General features: G+C 37.3%; 1 protein-coding gene across 6 annotated transcripts in view; it reads right to left on the reverse strand.

Annotated features, from left to right (window-relative positions):
* The window catches only part of LOC101054211 (membrane-spanning 4-domains subfamily A member 4A-like), a 53072-nt gene that overhangs the window by 256 nt on the left and 27883 nt on the right, over positions 1–24933 (reverse strand). For 2 of the 6 annotated variants that reach the window (XM_010335136.3, XM_010335140.3), the window contains exons 6-7: positions 21518–21619; positions 18093–19371 (exon numbers count right to left, since the gene is read on the reverse strand). In XM_010335136.3, coding sequence (XP_010333438.1) covers positions 19300–19371; positions 21518–21619 — 174 coding nt within the window. In that variant the 3' untranslated portion in view covers positions 18093–19299. The other 4 variants (XM_074401538.1, XM_074401537.1, XM_074401536.1 and 1 more) reach the window with 4 other exon arrangements.

Raw genomic sequence — 24933 nt, forward strand, 5'->3', positions numbered from 1 at the left:
AGCCTATGCTGCTTTGAGGCATTCAATAATATGTAACTAATAATCATAATATTGCTAGTAATCATAGTAAACACAAACAACAATATTCCATTGTATATAACTAACCATAATAATAATAACAGCAATAATGACTATACTTTTAAGGAACATACAATAATATATAACTAATAATGATAATATAGAACATAAAAAATCTTTAAACAATTTATATATATGCATATATATGTAGTTTGTTTGTTTTTTTCTAATTCCTCAAGCTCTTGGCAAGCTGAAAGCAGCCTTTCAACCCTCATTGCCTAACTGCTGCTTACCCTAAAGTCACCTTCCTCCTCTGGCTACACTCTTTCTCTAACAACAGATCTTTGCCCTCCGGAAAGGTTGGGCCCTTCTAGGGATGTTTTGAAACAGAGAAGAACAAATGGGAAAGACTCAGCAGGACCTTAATGATTCAGCAAACTTATATGTGAGCTGGTTTGTGAGGACAGAGCCACTGTGCCCCTTCAAACCCTTGGGTGGCGTTCTTTGGAAGCTGATTTTAATGTGTCAGGCAAGGAAACCAGAGCCAGACAGGACAACGGCAAAACCCTACCCTGCAAGATTCCTTTTCCCCTTTTTTGTGTGTGTGTGGGGGGAAGCTGGCAGAATAAACCCAGAAACACAACCTGAACCCCATCACTGTCACCTCAGAGGGCCATGGGTTCTGAATTAATTCCACACATTAACTTCTCTGTTGAAGAAAGGAGTTACCAAGCACCATTTAGAAGGCTGGATTAGTTCTCAGGGTCTGAATGACCCAGACATTACAAAATATAATTGGCTTGTCTTAATTTCTAACAATAAATCTGAGAGAGGGAATGAACTCACCCAGAAAGGCTGGGGAGACAGGCAGAATCACTTCCAACCTCGCTCATCCGAGCTCCTGGTGCCCCTTCCCCCTTTGCAGAGTGCCAGCTGTGTTTCCCATGGGTGCCCTGCATCTCTGTCACTGTCACAGCACTCATGAAATAGTGGAGTGCAGCTCTCCTTCTGAGCTTTGATTAAGAAGGAGCCCAGCCTCTTCAGGAGCGATCATACCCGCTTTCCCTTCAGAGGAATGTGTTAATAAACCAGTTAGAGTTGTCTATCCAAGCAAAGACTCCCTCTCCACTCTGTTTTCCTCTCTGTGTTATTTAATTTAAAATGATTTCTGAGTTTTAAGGATTATGTGAGACAACACATGTAAGGGGCTTAGCTCAGAACCCTACAGAATTATGGCCTGAAAGTGGTCTGTTGATTGTCTTCCTCTCCTAGCCTCCTCCTTCTTTTCTGTTTTGGCTTCAGTAAGCTCTGAACAAAACTCCTCTCTTGTTTTTCAGCTTACACTTATTCAGCCTTTTATATTCTCAGTTTTTTCCAGAGTCTGAACTCTACCAACCTAACTAGAAGGGAAAACACTGATATATTGATAACACATTCTGATTAATAATCTAGGACATGTTGCTCAAATAAGCTACAATGCCCTTTTGGACTGGGTAATTGTTTGGGGTAGGCGGTTATCCTGGGTGCTGTAGGATGCTCAGCCAACTCCCTGGCCTATGCCAGCACAACCCCACCCTATGTGTAATAACCAGAAACATCATCAGATATTGTCAAATGTCTCTTGATGGAGGGAGAACAAAATCCCCTCACATCCATGTTGAGAACCACTGACCTAGGAGCGAAAGGGTTTTTTTGTGTGTGTTCTGTGTAAAGGCAGGTGTGTGAGAAACAAAACAATATTTTCTTTAAATCAATTTCTAAACTTTTGTTAAAATTTTAAATTGTGATATAAAACACATATAATTCATTATCTTAACCAGTTTTTAGTGTACAGATCACTAGTATTCATTATGTTCACATTGGTGTATAACAGACCTCTAGAACTTTCTCATCTTGCAAAACTGAAACTCTATACACATTGAACAACTACCCCTCTCCTTCCTGCTCCTGGTCCCCGAGAACCACCGTCCTACTTTCAGTTCCCTATTCACTCTGTGTCTGCTTTGGATTCCTCATATGAGAGGAATCACAGAGTATTTGTATTTTTGTGATGGCTTATTTTACTGGCATGAAATCTCCAAGTTTCATCCGTGTTGTAGTACATGATAGGATTTCCTTCTTTTGTAAGGCTGATGAATGTTTCATTGTAGATCTATACATTTTCTTTATTTATCCATTGATGGACATTTGGGTTGCTTCCACCTCTGGTTATTATGAATAATGCCACAATAAATATGAGTGTACAAATATCTTTACAAGATCAAGTTAATTTCCTATTACTAGATTCTATTGTGCTGAAAGGTCATATAGTTATCCCAAGTTCCCATGGCAAAGCTCACAAACAGATGTTCATGTTTGACAACAAGAGCATTGTAGAGAAATTCTGGTGTTCCTCTAAATATACATACAACTCCGTGTGCACATTCTCCACAAAATACCTCTTGTTCCTGCAGGTCTGTGGGCAAGTCTGTTCTCTGGCCTTTCTAGTTCCAAGGATCTCTCCTTAGAGAATAAGAAGGCCTTAACTCTTTGGACCCAAAACAATTATTTGGGCTTTTGTTTCCTAGGTAGCCCTGTTTCCCAGGTCCCATCTGCATTTCAGTTTTCATTTCCTACTCTCCAACTCTCTCCTTCAGGACCAGGGGCATCATCTATTCCCTAAGGACATCTGTGCTTCTCTTAATTATCATGTTATTTCCTCCATTCCATGACACCTCTCATTCTCCATACACTAGGAACTCTTCTCTTTTGATACATCGTTCTGAAGCACTTACCATAAAATCTCTAGTGAGATGTTATTCTTTGGATTGCTAGAAAGCAAAAACTAGAAGTTAGTAAACAACATCTCCTTTTCCCTTCTCCATTAGTATATTCCTCTATCTCCTTCACTTATTTCTCCCTTTGCATATATTATCTTAAGAAAAGAACTAAGAAAGTCCTAAGTGGTTGGAATTGAGAATAAAAAATTATGTGCTTGTAAGAATTTTAATTTTTCTTGTAATCTCCAGTGAATAAATTAGTATTGGGCAACAGGAGTCTTCAGTTGAAAACACAGCTTGGCAACTATTCCACTATTTAAGAGATTCGGAGAAGGAAGGACTAATATTCAGCATAAGCTACTTCATGAAAGTGACTGTAACTTCTCATACATACATGAGAAGTTTCTTCCTATAATGGAGGAAAAGAAAGAAGTATGAAAGAAAGAAAGGAGGAAATGCTGTCCTCTGACAATTAACAGAGTGAGGTGTGCGGGTTCTTTGTGAGGAGGAGGAATCAACAGCTAGAAAGAGTCCTCTGGCTCTGATTGATCTCTGCGGGCATGTCTGTGTTTCTAACAAGATAAAACCTGACTTGTTATATGAAGAATAGCCTCAAATCCATTGCTTTCTATTTGTGTCTCATACATTATTTGGTATATTTGTTTAACGGTTTATATCTGAAAATGTCTTGAAACATCTCTGTCTAAATTGTTATTTTGGGTCAACTAATAAAGAGATAGCAGTTTCATGGTTTTGACAAGGTTTATGGTGCTCTGAATAAGTTAATACCTACACTTAGCACCTCAGCTACATGGGGAAACACTGACTTACTTAGGCTATATAGATGGCTCAAATTATGCCATGAACTGACATAAGATCAAGGCTAACTTCCTCATGAATAATGAACGTTGACACATAATTAGGATCAATTTGTCTAAGAGTTTGCTACAATTATGTGTTCCCAGGAAATGCAGAATATTTATAGCTTGATATCTGAGCTTCTGTCCTTCAGTTGTAACTTGAGTAATAAAATAGATTAACACATTTAGGCTGAGGAAAGAGGATGAAATGACAAATTTAATGCATGTGAAAACCAGCCAGTGAAAACACGTTTGGAAACATAATATTCACATGGTCTTAAAAGTATCAGCCTACTGATTACTTTTTAGTTATGAAGTTAAACATATACCTTTAAAAGGAAGCTAGCATGCGAATATCACCTATCTTCGTTCAGACTGTTATAACAAAAATACCATCAACTGGGTAGCTGAAACAACAAATATTTATTTCTCACTATTCTGCAGGCAGAGGCATCTGGCATCTAAGTACTGGCATATCCTCATGTCTGATGAGGGCCGACTTTCTGATTCAAGGATGGCTATATTCTCACTGTGTCCTCACATGGTAGAAAGGAATGAGAGAGCTCTCTGGGTTTTTTTGGTTTGATTTTTTTTTTTTTTTTTTAGACAGAGTTTCACTCTTGTCCGGGCTGGAGAGCAGTGGTGTGATCTCAGCTCACTGCAACCTCTGCCTCCAGGTTCAAGCAATTCTCCTGCCTCAGGCTACTGAGTAGCTGAGATTCCAGTCACTCACCACAGCACTTGGCTAATTTTTTGTATTTTTAGTAGAAACAGGGTTCATGTTGACTAGGCTGGTCTCGAACTCCTGACCTCAGGTGATCCACTCACCTCAGCCTCCCAAAGTGCTGAGATTACAGATGTGAGCCACTGCACCTAGTGTGGTGGTCTCTTTAAGAAGAGCACCAATTCCACTCATCAGGACTCCACCTTTGTTACCTGATCACCTCCCAAAGGCCCCACTTTTTAATACCATCATCTTAGGGGTTAGAATTTTAACATATGAATTTGGGGAAAACATAAACATTCAGTAGGTAACACCACCTTAATTAATTGATCAAAGAAATCCTTGCCAAAATTGGAATAAACTGTTATCACGTGCCTCCTTGTGTGATGCAAAGGAAAGTTGGTAAGTAAGCCACATCTTGTATGTTGTGTTCTTATTAAAATAGTTAATGTAAGCTCATGGAAAAACACAATAAAATGCCCAAGATATGGAATATCTTTTCTTCTGTTTGATGTAGTCATCTGTCAAAGTTCTAACATATTTTTTATTTAATTCATTGAATTCTTTAGCTTCATGATTTCTGTTTAATTATTTTCAATGATTCAACGATCTCTATTTTTCAATCTCATTCATATAATTTTTTTCTGATTTTGTTAAATTGTCTAAATGTATTCTCATATCTTACTGAGCTTTCTTCAGATTATTATTTTGAATTTATTTTCAGGCAATGTGTATATTTCCATTCCTTTGAAGCCAGTTGCTTGAGAATTATGGTGTTCCTTTAGTGGGTTTATATTTTCTTGCTTTTTTACATTTCTTGGATGTCTTTGGTAATGTTGATATATCTGATGGTGCAGTCACCTCTTTCAAACTTTACAGAGTGAATTTCTACTGGAAAGCCTCACTTGCAAATGGGTCCAAGGGTGCCAGTTGGGCGGGGTGTGGTGGCTCTGCTTCCAGTTGTGCACAGGATGCAGCTTCCTTATCTGTGGTCCACATCAGTGATGATTGCAGGTGTCAAAATGTCTTCGGCTTCAAAAGTTTGTAGTGGCTGTGGTGACACCATTGGTTATTTGGGTCCTCAATGACAGGGCTTTTGGTTTCCACTTTTAATCATTTCCCCCACACTAGAGAGACTTATCTGAGGGAATCCCTTTTGATATTTGGTCTAACAGCCCACAGGCAGCCACAACAGTATTGAAATAGAAGATACAGTCTCTTAGGGTAGCTGTGGAGCCAGGATTCTGGACCCACAGTCTATAAAACAACTTCCATCTAAGACTTGGTGCATGGTTTCACTGTTAATGCACTGTTTCACTCTCCAGGTCATGGTGAATGTAGATTACAAAGCTAAGGTCTATGATTCTAAGGTACCCCAGCAGCTCAGGCCAAAGAGGAAGGGATGGAGCTGTGACTCTGACTAGGTAGAGTGAAGTATCATCATAGTTCTGGAGAAAAAATAGATGGTTTAGATGCTCAGGGCCTGGAAAACTGGGTGCATCTGCAGTTCAGGTCCTGGAGTCAACAAGGCACAGTGGCAACTCAGACCTCAAGGGATAAGGCTTCATTTAATTATGACTCTGTTCCTTGGATTGATGGAACATGGCAGCAGCCCAGGCTCTGAAAAGGGAAGTGCAGTGGCAGCAAAGATACAAGAGTGGTGAGGTGCAACTGTGACTTGGGCCCTGGGAGGCAGCGGGTAGTGCAGCAATGATTCCATTCTCTAGGAGACAGCATACGTCAGCAGCTCAGATTCCAGGTGGCTAGGCTCATTCCAAGGAGACAGAGAGCTCTAGACATTCAGTCCTTAGAGTTGGGTGGCAAAGCTCATTAAAGACTTTGGTTCCCCAGGAGGTGAGGCATCATGTCTGCTCAGGCCCTTGCAGGCATGGCTGTTTGACTTGACCAATATTCTATTTCTTCAGAAGGCAGGGCACTGGATTAGCTCAGGTGCAAGGAGGCATAACTGTTTGGTTGGGCCAAGACTCTAATAGCGGTGAAATGGGACATTGCATTAGCTCAGGTTCTGGGAGATAAGACTGCTTGAATCAACCAAGATTTTATTTCCTAGGAAGGTTGTGCACTGTGTCAGCTCAAGCACTGGGTTTACTAGAAAACAAAGCCTAAGACAGGGATTTAATGACAATGTTTCAGTTGGAGGAGCACATAAAGTGTGTAAATCAGAAATGTACAGCTCAATGAATTATCAAAAAGTGAAGACATGTGTGTTCCTACCTCCCAATTAAAAATTAGAAAATAGCTTGTACTAAGAAGGTATAGAGCCCTTTTGCTCCCTTCCTGCCACTATACCCCAAGAGTAACCAACATCTCAACCTCTAATACCTGTGATTAGTTTTGTTGCTTTTGGTCTTTTACTTAATAAAATCATACAGCATGTATTTTTTTTGGAAGTTTGACTTATCTTCAGTTTTATTATTTTGCTGGATAACAACCAAAAAACTCTGGGATTAAATTAAATCTGTATTTTTTTCTCCCAAGTTTGTAGGTCAGTAAGGTTTCAGTATGATGAAAAAAGGCTAATTATAAGAACAAATTAAAGTTTAGAAATTATGCCAAGTTTTCGTTTTCACTTTTAACTAAGAACATGCACTGAATGTGCTAAAACTGCCTCCTGAAGGACAACTGTAGAGTGAAACCAGACTGTCAGCTCCATAAGGTCATAGATGGCTCGGTTAGTTCACTCTATATTCCCGGTAGTGCCTGGAATGTAGTAGATGCTCAGTAAATATTTGTTGAATAAAGATATTTTGAGATAGAGTTAATTTACAGACTTGTTTAAGAGCTCTGTCTTCATTCCTGAAGACGACTGAATGTATTGATTTTGACTCTTTATCAAGCTAAGAACATTGGCATTTATAATGTGAAGTTTAGAATCATTTAAACTCTCTTGGCAAGCCCCAAGATCAGTTTCTTTGCTAATGACTTGCAACTAGCCTAATGGGTGTGACAAGCCTGTCTAGACTACTATTCACTGAGATACAGAGAATTTCTTGCGTAGATCTGGGCAGTTCAAATCAGCAACTGGCCTGGTTCATGTGTCTGGTTGGACCTGTGGGGAGCTTATATTGAGAAATGTCTCTGGTTCTTGCCTACTCTCTCTCTTGCTGCATTGTACCGTCTGCCTTTAGATAAAAGCCTTCTGTGAATACATTCTGCAGTGTTTGTTGAGTCCTTTCAAATAGCCACCTGGGGAAAATAATAGACTCTGACTTGGGCAATATAATTGGAAATAGAGAATATATCATATCTACAAAGACTTTGAACAGACTTTCTTCTTGAATCAAATCTCTTTTAGATATAAAAATAAAAAGTGACTGAAATATGAAACTGCCTCTTTCTAGGTCAGCTAAAACAAATATATGCATATGATATATTTATAATGAAGATTTTTGCAGAATTTGCAGGCTCATTTCTAGTTCCAGAATAAATTACATTAAAACTTTGAAACAATATAACCAAGTGCTAAATAACCAAATTTTCTAATCCTGATTCTGGAAAAGAGGATCTTTCTCCACAATAAGGAATCTTATCTTATATAAGATGTTGCCAACTTTTTATAACTTAAGAAAAAACAATGTATGCATATATGTATATGAAAAATAGATAAATTTGTTAAGTAATATACAAGTTATATATATATATACTTAGATATATTTTCAAATAACATACATTTATATGTAATATACAAATTATTTATATATTTAAATATATTTTCAAATAACATACTTTTGTGTGTAATATACAAATTATTTATGTATTTAAATATATTTTCAAATAACTTACAAATTTGTATATATTCCATATATATATGTGAATGTGTGTATAGATATAGATATAGATATAGATATAGATATGCATGTATGGAATTTAGGCCATTTGGTGACCCTGTTAGGGGCACAGCATCTGTGGCTTCAGTGCAGGAGGTAAAATGGAAATGTTTTCATTTTGTTCCAAATATGAGGGAATAATAAGTAGAAAAAAATTTAAGATAAAAAATAAATTACTGGAAGTAATCAGCAAGGGTTGAGGCACTTTGCTACTGGTGTAAGTGGAAAAGAACCACCTTAGATGATAGCTAATACAGCAGTTTGAGGTTCTTGAGCCCCATTCAGACTGTGGGTTTCCTTCTCTTGATGTCCAGCCCCTCCTGGCCAAACTGAAACCACCCTTTTAAGAGATGGGAGCAAGTTGCCTACTGTATCTGGTGAAGCTGTACCTAGAGTCTGAGAAGGATTAAAACAAAGTTTCTTGATCTTTTACTGCAGCAGATGCTCAACAAATATTTATTGAGCATCTACTACATTCTAGGCACTACTGGGAATATAGAGTGAACTAACTGAGCCCTCTATGACCTCATGGGGCTGACATTCTGATATCACTCTACAGTTACCCTTCAGGAGGCAGAAATACCACCCTTTGCTAAAACTGATGATGAAAAGATCCAGAGGGGGAATCACAAGGAACTTTCTGAACTGCTTCTTCTGCTAGAAAGAGTATACTTATTGAAGACAATTCTTTTTCTTAATCTAGTATTATTAGCTTCACACAGTTATTCACAAGAAGTTAAGTTCCTGGGAATCACATGAGCACTAGCAATCCCAACAAACCTTAGTCAGTAAAAAAATAAACTGCTGACTTTGAAGAGATTCAAACAGGAAGGCAAAAGCCTCATCAGCTTTGTTCAAACTGTATCTCAAATGCAGTTGTTTTTTTCCTTTGTCTATCCACCAGGCAATCAAAAGGATGTTGCTTGATACATCTTTTCTCTGTTTTTCATACAGTAAACTCAACATTCAAACAAAGGGACATATTTTAATTAATTAATTAATTAAATTATTAAATTATTAAATTATTAATAAAATATTTACATATTTTCCCTGGAATTTGTATAATTTTGTCTTATTATATTTCTTGTGTTTTTTTGTTGTGTGAAGACAAAGACTTTTGAACATATATTAAAACTGGATATTACTGCATAAAACATTGGAAAATACCACAAATTGATTTAAATATTAAATAACTGTAATGTGCTAGTGTCTTTTAATAGTTTCTTCATGAAACCTAAATAAGGTGACTAAAAATAGCAGCATATAAAAATGACAATACTTCAATATTCTGTTTGGATATTTTAAATTACCAGTATCAATTTAATTAAGTTACATATGTTGACATGCTTAAGTAAAATTTAAATATAAAGAAAGAAATAAAAACACTAAGGTTTATATTCATGAGCATCTTTTTAAAGCTGAAGCTCAGATCTTCCAATTATGATAGACTCAGACTTAATCTTCCACTCTGTACAGTTAAAAAACTGGGTTGGACACAGTGGCTCATGCCTCTAATCTCAGCACCTTGGGAGGCTGAAGTGGGAGGATCCCTTGAGCCCAGGATTTCAAGGCTGCAGTGACCTATGATTGCACCACTGCACTCAATCCTGGATGATAGTGTTAGTCCTTGCCTCAATGAAATTTTTTAAGTCATAAAGAAAACAGGAAAAAAAATAAGCGCAACTGTTTCCAGACATTGATTAAAGTTAGTGCAGGACTTTTGACAGATGGTTTCCTGGTGGTTTAATACAATAAATTTCTTTTTCTCTTCTTCTAAGGCCACTAAAAAAAATGAAAAAAGAAAGTGAATAAAATAATTGCTCTGGTTTTCTGCATGAAGAAACTTTCCAGACCATGGTCAGAGAAAGAGATTTATTCTGATATTGCTGAATTCAGAAGACAAAAACCAGAGTTTGAGGTCACTGAGACAGATAGAATTAGTGATAAGAGAATCATAAAAGGGCTAGCTCTACAGAGACAGAGTTCCAGAAATCTACAAGGAAGTATCCTAAATTTGTTGTCCAATACTAAGCTATACTTTTATAGGTTAAAAATTTTAAAGTAAAGTCAAAGACTAGCCAGGTAATTGTAAGCTGTCTGATTACCAGGGCTCACACAATGCTGAGAGATATTCAAGTTCCAATCAGCTAGAATGCAGGGACTTCCATGAATACTTGAGGGATAGAATAGAGACCTCCAGAAAGTTTATACATTAAAAATAAGTCAATTATTATTAATCATTTGATAATTAATCTGTTAATAAAAAGCCAATTACTAGTAAAGAATACTTCCAATTAATAACAACTATAATTCTTCTGATAACATTTGGCTCTGTGCCCCACTCAAATCTCATGTTGAATTGTAATCCCTAGTGTTGGGGGAAGGATCTGGTAGGAGGTAATTGGATCGTGGGAGTGAACTCTCCCTTTGATGTTCACGTAATAGTGAGAACTCATGGTTGTTTGAAAGTGTGTAGCACTTCCCCTTGACTCTCTCTTCCTCCTCTTTCCACTACATAAGACATGCTGGCTTCCTGCTCTTCACCTTCTGCCATGATTGTAAGTTTCCTGAGGCTTCCCCAACTATGCTTTGAGTAGAGCCTGTGAAACTGAGTCAATTAAACCTCTTTTCTTTATAAACTACCCAGTGTCAGGTAGTTCTTTATAGCACTGTGAAAATGGAAAAATATACCCTCCCTATCATGTTTTTTACAAAGCCTCAAAAGAATTGGTCTCCAAGTTTAAATTCCTGCAAGAAACAAAGTGTAAAACTTTGTGAAAAAATAAAAATTTGAGCACTCAATCAAATAAAAATCATAATATCCAGCATCTAATCCAAAATTATTATATATGCCAATAAGCAAAAAAAAAAAACCACAATAACAAATAGCCAGGAGAAAAATTAATCAATAAAAACAGACCTGTAAATTACAGAGATTACAACAAAAGAGAAATGATTTAGAATATACATTATAAATGTGCATAAGAATTTCTTTTTTTAAATTTTTTTTCTTTTTCTTTTATTTTTTTAAATTGTGTTTTAGGTTTTGGGGTACATGTGAAGAACATGCAAGATTGTTGCATAGGTACACATGTGGCAGTGTGATTTGCTGCCTTTTCCCCCATCACCTATATCTGGCATTTCTCCCCATGCTATCTCTCCCCAACTCCCACCCCCCGCTGTCCCTCCCTTATTTCAAGAAATACATGGTCATAGAGAGTATAAAAATAAAAAGAACCAAATAGAACTTCTAGAGATAAAAGCTACAATATATGAAATGAATAAATCACTGCCTATGAGTAACAATGCATCATGTTTTCCAGAAGAAAATGTTAGCGAACTGGAAGATGGAAATAGAATCTCTATAATCTGAAGCAAAGAGAAGGAAAAAAGTATGGGAAGATTAATGAAACATCGATGGGACAGCATGAAGTGATCTAACATGTAAGCTGAGTCCCAGAAGAGGAAGAGGGCATGAATTAAAAACTTATTTACATAAATTATTGGAATTTCCAAATTTGATAAAAGTATAAACCCATAGACCTAAACAGCCTAGCTAACCACAAGCTGGATAAAGAAAAATCAAACTACACCAAAGCATAACTTAATTCAATTGCTAAAACTGAGTAAGAAAGAGAACATTGTAATAGCAGAGGGGAAAAAAGATACATGATCACAAAGATAAGAATAATTTCAGACTTCTCATAAGACATTATGTAAGCCAAAAGATAGTCATAAGACATCATTAGAGTACTTGAAGGCAAAAACTGTAAACACGGGATCCATATCCTTTGAAAATATTCATCAAAACTTAAGATAAAATAGAGATATATTCAGACAACAGACAATAAGATCTGAGAAGATTTAGTACCTTAAAAAATCAATACAATGAATGTCAAAGGAAGTTCTACAGGTTAACAGAAAATCACAAAACCTTGCTGAGACATATTAATGAAGACTGAAGGTATGTTCTGTTAATGGATTAGAATACTCAGTATTGTTAAGCTGGCAATTTTTTCCTTGTAGATCTACAGATTCAATACTCTCCTAACCAAAATTCAAGAAAGTCCTTTTTGATTTGATATGTTGACAAGCCAATTCTAAAATTTACATGAAATAAAGACTTAGAAGGGCCAAATCAATTTTAGTAATGAAGAAAAATGAGACATATGCTACCATAAAGCTATTATATATTTTAAAAATGAAGAAAATTAATAGCAAGATACAAACTGAAGAAACAGGAAATTTCTAATCAACTATTAAGATAAAATGCATCAATTATTTCAGTAGCCATAGCAGTGGCCTTCAACTCTTTATTTCCTTCTTCCTGGTTTAATTAATTATTTTTTTTTCAATTTTTAAAATCAGAAGAAAGTGTTAGTCTTTTTTTTCATTTTTTTCGAATTTTGTATTGCATTTTAGGTTTTGGGGTACATGTGAAGAACATGCAAGATTGTTACATAGATACACACATGGCAGTGTGATGTGCTGCCTTCCTCCCCATCACCTATATCTGGCATTTCTCCCCATGCTATCTCTCCCCAACTCCCACCCCCCTGCTGTCCCTCCCCTATTCCCCCCCTACAGACCACAGAGCCCACGATAATTTGTTTTTTATTAAAGATAAAAGTGTATCTCTCTTGAAATCCTTTCCACAGAGTACTGCAAGTTTACAGGATCAAGACTCAGAATCAGAAAAAACGAGTTGTGGAAAATGGTAAATTTTAAAAACAGTTAATTTAAGCTAAGATAAACTGTAGATTTTTAATGGTCACTGTGAACACCCGAGATGATTCTTCCTGAATCTGTTTCATGCTCTATGATCCAATTTACTGCATAATGTAAGGGTTACACATCTTGATTTGCCCCGACTTTGCATATGGTATTCAGTATTATCATTTTACAACCTAAAATATAGAAATGCCTATTATAACTGTTGTAACAGTGATCGAAGCCCTTTGAAGCCCTTTGAGGCCTCTCTTACATTTATAAGTGGGTTTAATTTGATTTTATAAATATGAATTACTTATAATAGTTGAATGCATGTTTTCTCAATAGATAACAGTTTTTGCAGCAATACTGATTATAGTACACTTACAAATGGCTTATTATTGATTACCCATTTCTTTATCATTGAAAGAATCACAAGTCTGAATATTCTTTAATCTTTAATTGTTATTTTTCTTGTCTTTGATATACAGGATGGGTGAAGAGAAATTAGATTTTAGAGGAGGAAGGGGACAGAAATATATGATAACACAAATTTAACTTAGTGTGAAGGCTTCATATTGCTTCAGTGATTCTAAAGAAAAAAATACTGGATCAATACTTTAAAAAAAATAAATCATTTTTAGTCCCAAATATCTTGCACCTACCTGAAGAGCTTGGACTACTTATAGTTAGAAGTTATCAATAATATCATCATATATACTCAAGACCTTATAATTTGTTTTTATTCTTCCTATTCACAGGGCAAAATGATGGTTAAGCACTATTGTTAATTGACAGAGGCCTCAAACTCAGACATGTACATAGCAGCCACTACAAAGGCAATTCTTGGCCTACTTCAACCCAACAAAGCATCCACTGCAATCATTAAGCAAATAGAATCAAATTGCCCCTATGTCTCATTAATACAAGTTGAGATGATCTAAAGGAAAGGAATTGGTGTAGATAAGGACCTAAACTGAAGATCTGAAGGACAATATTTATGGTGTGTGCTGTTGGTAAATTGTTGCTATATTTTTGAAACAAAGCTATTCTTTGGTGCTATGAATGTGTTTACAATGAAGACTAATGACAGAGTGGCACATTTTTAAATAACTTTTTGATGCTTTGTATATAGAATGTATGGGAGCTTGCCATTCATTCTGGTCAGTAGCATTCTAAAATTATCTGATTGCATGCACTTGTGTTACACTACACTGGCTTAGATTATAGTTTTTTTCTTGTTCCCTACTATGTTTCTTCTGTCCTAAAAATCCTCTCAGATAGCCATCGGAGAGCTATCACCAAAACTGAAAACAGTCCTGGTTTCCAAATATACATCAAAGCAACTAAGTAACCCTCACTGAGTTTTTCCTAAACACAAAATTGATTTATATCACATGGGTGCACTGCTGATTCTTGCAGGATGATTATCCTTCCAACCTGACTCCAGATGCCCTGTTCTGCCCCATGTCATTCTCAACATGACAGCTGTAGAAGTTAATACACCTCTCTTAGAGAAAAAGATTCACTACTTTATCCCAACTGCATATCACTATTGACAGTGGAAAACTGTGTCCTATAATTGGTACTTCGTTTTGCATAACTCACAATGACTCCATGGAAAATAGGCTTGTGGGAAGATGACTCCATTTTTAGAGAATCTTAGATTATTCTGATAATAAATTTGAAACTGGAATATTGTAAATTGCCACTTCTAAAACTTCACTAAAGTTAATGCACATTACTGATTTTCAGGATAGTACAGTTTCTTTGTGACCCATGTGGACATTATTCTTATACTTAGTACACTTATTTAAAATTCAGAACTCTGTGGACACCCCATGTGTTTCTTTTCCTGCATATTTAAAAGGATGACTGCTTACGTGCTCATGTTAAGACTTATCTTAATCTTTAGCCTGTTTATTTTTACTTTGTTATTTGTTTTCATTTTATTTGTTAAATAATTCTTTATATATCACCTATCAGTATCACTCACCATTCTTTACATATCACCTACCAGTGTCAATATTCATTCTGTGATTACAAGTATTAATAATACCTATAGCCTTCATAAGAACCTACAAGGTAGCTACTATTGTAATTTTCATAGATGAAGAAACTGAGGCAACACAATGATAAGCTGCCCACAGCTAGTAAGTTGTGGGGAATTTAATCATGTATATGAAGAATAATTATTTTGGCTAGGTGCATTGGCTCATGCCTATAATCCCAGTATTTTGGGAGTCCAAGGTGAGTGGATTGCCTGAGCTCAGGAGTTCAAGACCAACCTGAGCAACATAACGAAACCTCATCTCTACAAAAAATACAAAAATAAGCCGGGCGGTGCACACCTGTAGGCCCAGCTACTTGGGAGACTGAGGTGGGAGGATGACTTAAGTCAAGGAGGTAGAGGTTGCATTGAGCCAGAATCACACCCTTGCACTGCACTACAGCCTGGGTGACAGAGCCATACCCTATCTCAAAAATAAATAAATAAAAAGAATAACTATTTTTATTGTAAAGGTAGCAAAAGAAGGCAAAGTGCTCACGGACATTTTCCTACTGCTTTACCTCCTAATCATATATAGATAGAACCTAGAATAACCAAATGGAGAAAACATTTAAAATCGCATGATATGAAATAAATGATGTAGTCTCTACAAGTTGAAATCATAGTATCTTGCATGAATAGCCTAAGATATTTTTATTAACTTTTTACAACTAAAAATGCACTAATCTTAGGTTGCTTATGTAAGTGTTAACCTTAAAAAGTTTATATATGTTCTAATTTAAACTAAGAGAAGGTATTCTCATGCCATTTAAAATAATCTCAAAGCAATATATCAGGATGTAAGTTAGGATATTTTACAAAATCCAAGAGAGAACAAGAATCAGGTGATGTAAGGGCTCGTAGGATTTAGTGTGAGTTCTGGCTTTTATTCTGAATTAGAGAGGAAGTCACTGAAGGATTTTCCCCAGTTATTGCAGTTAATGCTCTTTTCTTGCCTTTATATATGTAAAACACCAGGAATTGACCCAACTTGAGGTAAACTCTGGCTTGGACATGCAAAGGACATGACAGCAGCAAACTTACCTCCTCACAGCTTCAAGTCCAACAGGAAACAGGAAGGAGGGGAAGATCATTTCCTGGACAGTGAAGTGAAAGTGATGAGATTAGTTTTGATTGGAAACGTGTCAGTCATTTACACAATTGGTTTTTCCTACATCACAAAGCTACCACAGAACTTCACTCTAGCTGAGTTGATGTAATTTTTGCCATTTCCCAGATGTAGGGCGCAGGTCAACTCCTGGAGCTGGGAGTTGAGTGAGCTCCACCCTTGTACCTAAATTAAGAATTAGATAATGGTGATATTTTGGAGGAAATTAGGTCATAATTGTCAGAACAAATGGGAATAAATGCTGGGTATTAAAATCTGTGAAATATTAATAAAACATTGGAGAAATAAGTGAGATATCAGCACATAGACAATAATTAAAAGATTATAATTAGATATAGGAATAGACTAATATTTCTTTATGATATGGTAAAATATTAACAGCTAAGGTCAGTTAGGTGATGGTAGGCTCTGTATTAAGTACTAATGTCATACTTGTCAACAACACAAAAAACATATTCAATTTATAATAATAAACAATACTAACAAAAATAAATGCCAGAGACAAAATAATTAAGAAGGGAAGAAAATGCAAAATAGTATATTTTAGGTCCATCATGGTAGACAGTAGGCAGGCCTGATTGCAGCTCTGACTCGGACAGACAAAGCAGTGTGTGGAGGCCTGCATTGTAAATTTTAGATCCAGAATGACTACAGAAATAAATCAGGAAACTTGAGAGAACCCACAGATCCTTTGAAGGAAGAGGATATCTCCTGCAAGACAGGGAGACATCCCAAATACCGTGCTGGTATCCATGGCTGAGAGACCCATAGATGGTTCACATTACAGGACTCTGTACAGAAAACCCCCAATGCCAGCCCGAAGGCTGGTAGACTCGCAGAGTGGCTAGATCAAGAAAAGGGACAACAATCACTGTAGCTTGACTCTCAAGAAGTCACATCTCTAGAAAAAGGGGGAGAGTACTACATCAAGGGAATACCCCTTGGCACAAAAGAATCTGAACAACAGCCTTCAGCCTCAGACCTTCTCTCTGTCAGAGCCTATGCAAATGAGAAAGGACCAGAAAACCAACTCCTGTAATATGGCAAAACAAGGTTTTTTAACACCCCCCAAAACCACAGTAGCTCAGCAGCAATGGATCCAAACCAATAAGAAATTCCTGATTTACCTGGAAAAGAATTTAGGAGGTTAATTATTAAGCTAATCAGGGAGGCACCAGAGAAAGGCAAAGCCCAATACAAGAAAATCCAAAAAATGTTACAAGAAGTGAAGGGAGAAATATTTAATGAAATAGATAGCATAAATAAAAAACAATAAAAACTTCAGGAAATACAAAATTGCACTTAAAGAAATGCAAAATGTTCTGGAAAGTCTCAGCAACAGGATTGAACAAGTAGAAGAATGAAATTCAGAGCTTGAAGACAAGGTCTTCGAATTAACCCAATCAAACAAAGACCAAAAAAAGAGAAAGAATAAGAAAATATTAACAAGCCTCCAAGAAGCCTGGGATTTTGTTAAATGACCAAACCTAAGAATAATTAGCATTCCTGAGAAAGAAAAATGTAAAAGTTTGAAACATATATTTGGGGAAATAATTGAGGAAAACATCCCTGGTCTGGCTAGAGACCTATCTTCCAGATACAAGAAGCACAAAGAACACCTGGGAAATTCATCACTGGGAAATTAGGTACATTGTCATCAGATTATCTAAAGTTAAGATGAAGGGAAGAATCTTAAGAGCTGTAAGAGAGAATCACCAGGTAAACTATAAAGGAAAACCTATCAGATTAACAGCAGATTTCTCAGCAGAAACCTACAAGCTAGCAGGGATTGGGGCTCAATCTTCAGCCTCCTCAAACAAAACAATTATCAGCCAAGATTTTTGTATCCAGTGAAACTAACCAGCATATCAGAAAGAGACATGCAGTCTTTTTCAGACAGACAAACAAACAAACGCTGAGAAAACTCACCATTACCAAGCCCCTGCTACGAGAACTGCTAAAAGGAGATCTAAATCTTGAAACAAATCCTGGAAACACACAAAAAAAGAATGTCTTTAAAGCATAAATCTCACAGGACCTATAAAATAAAAATACAATTTAAGAAACAAAAAACCAAGGTACACAGGCAACAAATAGTGTGATGAATGGAATGGTACTTCACATCACAATACTAACATTGAATGCAACTGGACTTACAGAATGCTCCACTTAAAAAATACAGAACTGTAGAATGGATAAGAATTCACCAACTATCTGCTGCCTTGAAGAGACTCACTTAACACATAAGGACTCATATAAATTTAAAGTAAAGATATGGAAAAGGGCATTTCATGTATATGGACACCAAAAGTGAGCAGAAGTAATTATTCTTATATCAGACGTAACCAACTTTAAAGCAACAGCAGTTAAAAAAGACAAAGAGGGACATTATATATTGGTAAAAGGCCCTGTCCAACAAGAAACTATCACAGTCTTACACATATGTGCACCTAAAACTGGAACTCCCAAATATACAAAACAATTATTAATAAACCTAAGAAATGAGATAGACAGAAACGCAATAATAGTTGGGAACCTCAATATTCCACTAACAGCACTAAACAGGTCATCAAGACAGAAAGCCAACAAAGAAACAATGGATTTAAACTATACCTTGGAACAAATGAACTTAACAGATATATACAGAACATTTCATCCAGCAACTGCAGAATATACACTCTATTCAACAGTGCATGAAACTTTCTCCAAGATCGACTATTCGGTCCCCAAATATGACAGAAAAAAACGTCAAATAAGTGGGAGGAATATTATACAGGGGAGCAGAAGTATGTGTTTTGCATGGAGGCCTCGTTTTAGCAATACCTTTTTGCTCTTCTGCTTCCAAATCTTATTTGCCAATTTAATGCCTTTATAGAAAGGCATTAAATGACTGATGATGAATGAAAACTTTCAAATACTGTTGCCTCATTAAATGCATTATTTATTTATTTTAGCTCTAGTGCTCTCAAAAAACAGTCAGTGAAATGAGTTTTTGAATACCAGGAGAAAAAATGAGAACATGATTTTGAATTGATATACATATATGCATACACACAGAGTTCATAATTGGATTACATAAAATAATGATATCAATATATCTATCAGTATCGGAGTTGGATTCTGGTATTTTCTCCTGTGGGGTTCTTGTGTTACAGTCAGCATAGATTTCTGGAGCATTCTTCTGTTGATCTTTTGGTGGTATCAAACTGTCTTAAGTAGTTCGGGAGATGCTATTTCTGCCATGTGAGAATTTGGTGGCAGAATTAACACAACCTGTGAAACAATCAGAATGCCATACGTGAGTCACCCAAATAACCTCAGGGTGCTCATTTACTCCCCACATAAATTCATCATGACCAGAGTTTACTCTTTTCTTCTCTGATTCATTCTCAAGATCAAGCACGTGGGACTTCTCAGTCATCCTCTAGATCAAGCCAGATTTAGGACATAACATTCAGTGATAGCTCTTGACCTGAGCTGTTGATGACCACTGCCCTGGTCTTGAAGTGAATCAATCTTACATGTAGATGATAGTGCAAAAGACATTTGGTAAACCAAGGTGTCATGAAAAATATGGGGCTCTTCTTCCAAACCAGGTTGTTCATGCTGATGTTATCAACATACCCAAATCATGATTTGCTGATTATGGATAAAGCATTTGCAAAAACCACACTGGCTCAGAATAGCAGGGATCATCATGAAACTAAGAAAAGTTCAGTTATTCTTCCACAAACTCAGTGCAACATTGGGTTGGTAGAGCATGGTGGGGGAACCAGGAAGAAATACAGATTTAGTTAAGATATGCCCCAAAGCCACTGCTTCTCTGGACTCACACCAGATTAGGGAAACAACATTTCCCAGCTTCTACGCTAAGAGCCAAAGGGAACACAGGCTTAAATCTTTTTTTTTTTTTTGAGACGGAGTTTCGCTCTTGTTACCCAGGCTGGAGTGCAATGGCGCGATCTCAGCTCACCGCAACCTCCGCCTCCTGAGTTCAAGCAATTCTCCTGCCTCAGCCTCCTGAGTAGCTGGGATTACAGGCACGTGCCACCATGCCCAGCTAATTTATTTTTATTTTTATTTTTTTAGTAGAGACGGGGTTTCACCATGTTCACCAGGATGGTCTTGATCTCTCGACCTCGTGATCCACCCGCCTCAGCCTCCCAAAGTGCTGGGATTACAGGCTTGAGCCACCGTGCCCGGCCTAGGCTTAAATCTTATGACATGAAAGTTACTTCACTTGATGAAATTGCTGAGAATCTCTCACTTCCAGGGTTTTACAGTGCAAAACCCCACTACTAGAGTTAATGTGCTACAGTCAATCTCTCTTCTGTGAGGAAGAGCTGTGGGGGAGTGGGATGTGGTGTTACCTGGGAATCCCAAAAGAAGATGGGGTGGTACAAAATGATGGAAAAGGACACCAGAGGAACAATCTCATCAAACTAAGATTACAATTTTGTTGTTGGTTTTGTCTGCCTGTCAACCTTTGGGTAATGAAGCTAATGAGTAGCTGCTGGGGTTTTACTGTCGATATCCTCATTCTGGAACCCTCAATTCTTGGAGGATATCCCTCCCCATTCTTCCTAGAGCCTCTTTCTTGATCTCTTCTCTCCTTCCATTCTCCACTTTCCTCTTTGTGTGATGTTCTTTTGGCTTAGCTGCCAGGAGCATCTGCTGCAGGTCTCAGGGCAAGAGAGTGGGCAGTTGGGAACAGACTGACAGAGAAGTCTGAGATCCTGACATTTCTTTGGCATTCCAGGAAAAGTATTATAATAGGATAATGGAATAAAATCAAGTACTTTTTGGGGACCTCTTCCTTGTGAAGTATCTTCTTATCTGGATTCAGAGGTTATGTTCTTTGAGGTAGAAAGGAAGGGGAAAAAGAACTTTTATGTAGCTACTGTGGTAGGCAGAGTTCTAAGGTGACACTCACTGACCCCTGATGATTCCCTCCCCTCCATTGTGGATGGAACCTGTGTATAAGATGGGATACAAGTCTTGTGAGTAGGTGCTGACTAGCTGACTTTCAGTTTATCAAAAAAGACATTATTCTGGATGGACCTCACCTGTTCATGTGAACCCTTTATGAGAGGATTAAAACATTAGCAACTGACTCTCCTGTTGGTCTCAAACAAAATGTGCATTGTCGTGAATTCTCCAACTGAGAGGAAATGAATTCCGCCACATTAGCACGGAAGAGAATCAGAAGCTTCAGACAAGGCCACAGCCCCAGCCAACTTCCTGATGATAGCCTTGTAAGATCTTGAGTTGAGGACCCACTTCAGCTGGGCCCAGACTCTTGACCCATGGAAACTGAGAGATAATGATGTGTTCTATGTTAAGATTCTAAGTTTGTGTAATTGATTATGCAGCAATAGAAAACTAATGCAGACATCTTCAAATGAAGGTCAAAACTCACCCCACCAGGGCTGCAACAGACCACTTTACATCCAAAGGCAGAGAGGGACACAGCAATGCAGAATTCCAGCACACTTAAGAGGAGCACCAAGCCATCCATACCCTAGGAGAAAACTCATACCAAAGAAATGTGAGAAACGGAGATGACAGGTGAAAACATTTACCAGTAACCACAATGTCACAAGAGGAAAAGCCCTGGCCAGGAGTCAGGAAACCTGCCTCCCAATTGCAGCCATACCCTTGACTGATTCTTGATCTGCTGAAGTAACTTCTCACTTTTTTCACTGACAAAATAATCATGGACATTTATTCCCTAGTTCAGTACTTCCCAGTGCTATTATGCGTAAGAAAGATGAAAGTGATTTAAAAAGTCAGGAAGGCAGTATAAAGACAATTATCATCTTAGTCCTTTTGAGTACTAGAAATTCATATCATTGACAAAATACTATGATTCCATATCTCAGTGATTGAAAGCAGAGTAATGGTACCTAGGGAGGTCTGCATCCTAGTCCCCTAATCCTCAGGTTCTGGGGATTAGAATGCAGACCTCCCTGGGGGACCATTGTTCTTTTTGCATAGCAAAAAGCATTAAATTTGCAGATGAAATTAAGATTGCTTATTAGCTAGAAGGGGAGAATTTTTTGGGATTATTCAGGTGGGTTCAAAGTAATGACAGAATCTTTTTAAGTGGAAGCAAGAGGCAGAATAGAGTTCAAGAGAGATTTGAAGATGCTGCACTTCTTGATTTGAAGGTAGAGGATGTGATGATAAACCAAGAAACATAGGTAGCCTACAGAAGCCAGAAAAGGCAATAGAACTTACCATCGCCTAATCTTCGGAAAGGAGTGCAGCCTTGCCAGTGCCCTGATTTTAGCCTAGTGAGCTCCGTTTTGAACTTCTGACCTCCAGAAATGTAACCAAACTGTGTTGTCTTGAGACACTAAATTCATAGTAATTTGTTATAGTAACAATAAGAAGCTAACACAACAGTGAACACCAAGTAGGTCAGTCTTTATTCCATCTCCCGAGAGCACCGACTTTAGGTCTAATCCTCAGCCAAGAAATACAGTCAAAATTTGGAGAACATTGGGCAGTACACTGATTTCTATTAATTTTACCCTGGATTGACACAAGGATTATCTGGTTTAAATATTCTCTTTTTCTCTCCGTAGTTAGGGATAGTCCCTGTGTTGCCGAAGAGCTCAGGATATGAGTGATGCAGACTTAAGGAGACCTTGAGAATATGTGCATTCATTGCTGATTTGTTTTTCTGGTGCCTTCAACAGACGTAGTGGTCTCTGTGTTTCAAACATTGTTGTAAGCACAGAAAATAGAGCAGCAAATGAAACAGACAATTCCCCTGTCTTCGAGGATTTTAGCATCTAGAAGGGTAGACTGAAAGAAGGCAAGATTTCTGTAAAAGCCAGATAATGTACATTTTAGGTTTTGAAAACCACAAGGTCTCTGTCACACATATTCAAACCTGCTGTTATCACACAAAAGCAGCATTACACAGTATGTAAACAAGTGGGCTTCACTATATTTCAATTAAACTTTATTTATGAAACTTTATTTACAAAAACAAATATGGGGCTGGACTTCCAAAAAAAGTATGATATATGTATACCTGTGGACTGATTGTACAGATGCCCTGGCAAGAATAGACCCATTGCTTCAAATCCCAGAAAGCCCTTAGGGAGGTCCTCTGCTATAAGAACAGGCATAAAAATGTTCACACAATTAACAGGAATTTATGAAACTGCTGTCCTTCTAGGTTAAGTATAGTTGATCATTGGCAATTTCTTCTGGTGCCGCCTAATGATTCTGGGTAGTAGACCCTTACTACTTTTTTCTAGAGCTTAACTTTTTCTAGGCTCTTTAATAATTACATGCTTTCCAGCGTTTCTATCTTTTTCTTCCAGGAGAACTGATGCTTCTTTATAGTAGGGAACTATTTTCCATCTTATGTCTACTGGAGTGACAACCCTGTGATGGGGCATACAATATTGGCTCATAGACCTGTGGATTGATTGTGCAGGTGCCCAGGCAAGAATAGACCCATTGTTTCGAATCCCAGAAAGCCCTTATGGAAGTCCTCTGCTATAAGAACAGGCATATAAAATGTTTATATTCCTGTTAATACTGTTATTCCATGATTAACAGGAATTCAGGATGGCCTCTGGGAAAAAGTGATTGAGATGAATGCAGAAACAGCCATGTAACTTACAGAGTCTCTTGTTTAAAATTTCTAAGAATAAATTCAAGATAGCAACAGCAGAAGATTAGATCAAGCACAGGGCTCTTATAACTGTGAAGTCCTGAGTAACTGCACAGGTCCCATGCCCAGGAAATTAGCCCTATGATGCTGGGTAATTCCAGATTTTGTCTCTATCCTAGTGCTATTAAAGTCTATGAATGAAGAGATCTTCATAAACTGAAAGTAAGGTTCTTCTTCAAGATAACAATAGCAAATAAGAAGGGAATTAGAGACAAGAAGTTGTACAATCTAATCCTGCTTTTGCCAATTTCTAACTGTGTGACTTTGGAAAAATTTGTGAAATTCTCAAAAGAAGCTTTCTTTTCTTATTTTGAGTGAGTGGCAAGAAATAAAATTGCTTACTATAAAAATCATTAGATATTTCAAGGGCAGTAAATTCGTTTAGCAAAGACACCTTAAGTGGTTATTTTGGTATGACCATATAGCCCTCAAGACTATGTGGGATTAGCTAGGAATGAAATAAATGGAATGCAATTTATTCTGTCTAGTAAGTTAGGAAGAATGTGGAGTTTCCACATACATGTGAGGGAAGGGCACAGTGAGGAACAGAACTAAGTAGCAAAATGAAAGCTGAAAGCACTTATAGAGGGAAAGTAACAGAAAATTTGGTGGTGTTGAAAATGACCAATGGGCATTTTTTTTTTTTTTTTTTTTTTGAGAAGGAGCCTCACTCTGTCACCCAGACTGGAGTGAAGTGGCGTGATCATGGCTCACTTCAACCTCTGCCTCCCAGGTTCAAGTGGTTCTCCTGCCTCAGCCTCCCAGGTAGCTGGGACTACAGGTACACACCACCACATCTGGCTAATTTTTGTATTTTTAGTAGAAATGGGATTTCATCATGTTGGCCAGCCTGCTCTAGAACTCCTGACCTCAGGTGATCCACCCGCCTCTGTCTCCCAAAGTGCTGGGATTACACGCATGAGCCACTGTGCCCAGCCAATAGGCCTTTTAATAATAAAGATTTAATTGTGCATTTTAGTCTGCGGTGATATGCTGCAAAAACTCTTCTGCCTTACACTTACCCAATGGCCAAAAAAAAAAAAAAAAATCAAGAAATTTTATTATCTACAAAATATTGTATAAGTGACAATTTTCTGAATAAAGCAATTAAGAGAGCATTGAAATAAGGACAACTAGAA

Source organism: Saimiri boliviensis, chromosome 6 (assembly GCF_048565385.1).
Source record: "Saimiri boliviensis isolate mSaiBol1 chromosome 6, mSaiBol1.pri, whole genome shotgun sequence".
NCBI classification, from domain to species: Eukaryota; Metazoa; Chordata; class Mammalia; order Primates; family Cebidae; genus Saimiri; species Saimiri boliviensis.